Genomic DNA, 2,762 nt, shown 5'->3' with positions numbered 1-2,762 from the left:
GAAGTGTTCCTGAGCCCATGTGGTGATATCCTTTACACAATGATGCCGGTTTTTGATGCAGTACCGCTTGAGGGATCAAAAGTCTGTAATATCATCGCTTACTCGCAGTGATTTCTCCAGATTCCCTGAACTTTTTGATGATTTTACGGACCGTAGATGGTAAAATCCCTAAATTCCTTGCAATAGCTCGTTGAGAAATGTTGTTCTAAAACTGTTCGACAATTTGCTTACAAAGTGGTGACCCTCGCCCCATCCTTGTTTGTGAATTACTTAGCATTTCATGGAAGCCGTTTTTATACCCGATCATGGCACCCAACTGTTCCCAATTAGCCTGTACACATGTGGGCAGTTCCAAATAAGGGTTTAATCAGAATTTCTCAACTTTATCAGTATTTATTGCCACCTTTCCCAACTTCTTTGTCACGTGTTGCTGGCATCAAATTCTAAAGTTAATGATTATTTGCAAAAAAAAAAATGTTTATCAGTTTGAACATCAAATATGTTGTCTTTGTAGCATATTCAACTGAATATGGGTTGAAAATGATTCGCAAATCATTGTATTCCGTTTGTCTTTACATCTAACACAATTTCCCAACTCATACGGAAACAGGGTTTGTTGTAAGTCTTCTGTGTGTGCAGGTGACTTGGCTGCAGGCAATGGGCAAATGCTGCAAGTGCAACGGGAGGCTGCTGTGCCTGTGCTTGCTTCCCTTCATGATGACTGGCCACCTTCTCATCTACATCATGGTCACCATCTTCGTCACCATCTCTTACGTTCCCCCCAAAATAACCATCCACTATGTCGCGCCGGGGATTTCCGCAAATTCCGGCGCTCTAGCCTCTCATCCACTCGGCCCCTTCTGGAACCTTCACCTGGAGAACAGTGCCTTGTGGAACCGGCTGCAGCACTCTTTGGACCGCCAGAACAACCCCATACTGCGTGGAAACACCACCGGGACTCTGAGGAAGCCCAAAGCAGAGTTACCCAGTCAAAATGGAGACAAGTGCCTTCCTGACCGTACATCGTGTGAGTGCTCAGAAGCCGGTCTGCATGACGTCGACGATATGCCCGAACAAATTGGGGCATTTGTCAGGTCCATGCACTGCAGGAGTTATCCGATCCTCATCAATCAGCCGACGACGTGCAAAAGGAACAAGACCAGTCGAGAGTATCCGATGCTCCTCATGGCCGTCAAGTCTCAAGTGGGGAACTTTGAAAACAGGCAAGCCATCCGTGAAACATGGGGCCGCAGTGGTTTGATTAAAGGGGAGTCTCACAGGAAAGGTGGGTTCGTGCGAACTCTCTTCCTGCTGGGAAGGCAAGACTCCAGTACGGGACCTCATCCGGACCTCAAAAACTTTCTGGAGCTGGAGAACCGGAAATACGGCGACATCCTCCAGTGGGATTTCCAAGATACTTTCTTCAACCTGACCCTGAAAGACTTGCTGTTCTGGCATTGGCTCCAACAACACTGTCCCACAGCTGTGTTCGTCTTCAAAGGGGACGATGACGTCTTCGTCCGGACCGGCGCTCTCCTGGATTACTTGCACCAGCAGTGGGAGGAGCACAAACTGCGCAACCAAACTCACATCAATTTATTTGTGGGGGATGTCATCAGTAACGCCTTCCCGAACCGGAATCCATCGACTAAATACTACATACCGGAAAACTTCTATAAAGGTGCCTACCCAACGTACGCTGGAGGGGGAGGGGTGGTATATTCCGCCTCACTGGCGTTACGACTGAAAGAGGTGTCCCAAAAAGTATGCCTCTTCCCCATCGACGACGTTTACTTGGGAATGTGCCTTCAGAGACTGGGGTTGTCTCCGAGCCATCACCCTGGTTTTCTAACATTTGACCTCCCAGAGACGGACAGAGGGAATCCCTGCGCTCACAGGTCCGTGCTGCTGGTGCACAGGCGGAGTCCCAAAGAGATGTTGACTTTGTGGCACCAGTTGCACAATCTGCCCGCTCACTGCTGAGCGTCATTTGCCTGTCAAATATAAATAGCCTGCCAGGTGAACTCTGGGTGACTCAGCGGGTTTAATTCAAGCAGGTAACATCGTAAACAAGGTCAATGAATACCAGGCTGTGACGAAACACTCGCAAGACCAAGTCCATACACGATATCAGTGACGTGCGGTGAGGTTCGAGGCAGTTGAGGCACTATTTGAATAGAAAATCACAGGTGAGGTCCTCATTGTTATTACAGTAAGGGCCCTAATCTCCCATGTGCTTTAGTCCAAAAAAAAGGTGTGCAGATTCCCTGGCGCTGTCTTCATCCAAGATGCAGACTCTGGTGGAGCCACCCTCTGATGTGGGTGTTGCCTGTCAAATATGGCCTTCTATCTACGTAAATACTTTTGTTCCTTTGTGCCTCTGAGGCGCCAATAAGTCCAGTGCCCCTGGAGGATGAAAAATGATATTGCACTTAAGTTAGTGTTAAAGACCTACTGAAACCCACTACTACCGACCACACAGTCTGATAGTTTATATATCAATGATGAAATATTAACATTGCAACACATGCCAATACGGGCTTTTTAGTTTACTAAATTGCAATTTTAAATTTCCCGCGGAGTTTCTTGTTGAAAACGTCGCGGAATGATGACGTCATTGGTTGTAGCGGACATATTAGCTCAGCACCACTTACGGCTAAAAGTCGTCTCTTTTCATCACATAAATACACAGTAATTTGGACATCTGTGTTGCTGAATCTTTTGCAATTTGTTCAATTAATAATGGAGACGTCAAAGAAGAA

At 46.9% G+C, this 2,762-nt stretch overlaps 1 protein-coding gene across 1 annotated transcript; it reads left to right on the top strand.

Moving 5' to 3' along the window:
- Positions 1 to 546: 546 nt before the first annotated feature.
- si:dkey-175m17.6 (N-acetyllactosaminide beta-1,3-N-acetylglucosaminyltransferase 2) lies at positions 547 to 2,247 on the top strand. The gene has a single exon (XM_061877246.1). The coding sequence runs from the start codon at positions 658 to 660 to the stop codon at positions 1,981 to 1,983; it is 1,326 nt and encodes a 441-aa protein (XP_061733230.1). The 5' UTR covers positions 547 to 657; the 3' UTR covers positions 1,984 to 2,247.
- Positions 2,248 to 2,762: the final 515 nt, after the last annotated feature.

The sequence above is a fragment of the Nerophis ophidion genome, linkage group LG17 (genome assembly GCF_033978795.1).
Source record: "Nerophis ophidion isolate RoL-2023_Sa linkage group LG17, RoL_Noph_v1.0, whole genome shotgun sequence".
Taxonomy (NCBI): domain Eukaryota; kingdom Metazoa; phylum Chordata; class Actinopteri; order Syngnathiformes; family Syngnathidae; genus Nerophis; species Nerophis ophidion.
The sequence above is the reverse complement of the archived record's forward strand: the minus strand, read 5'-3'. Positions and strand labels throughout refer to the sequence as shown.

Excerpts from the sequence above, each read along its gene's own strand:
- si:dkey-175m17.6 (XM_061877246.1), top strand. The coding sequence starts at position 658 with ATGGGCAAATGCTGCAAGTGCAACGGGAGGCTGCTGTGCCTGTGCTTG.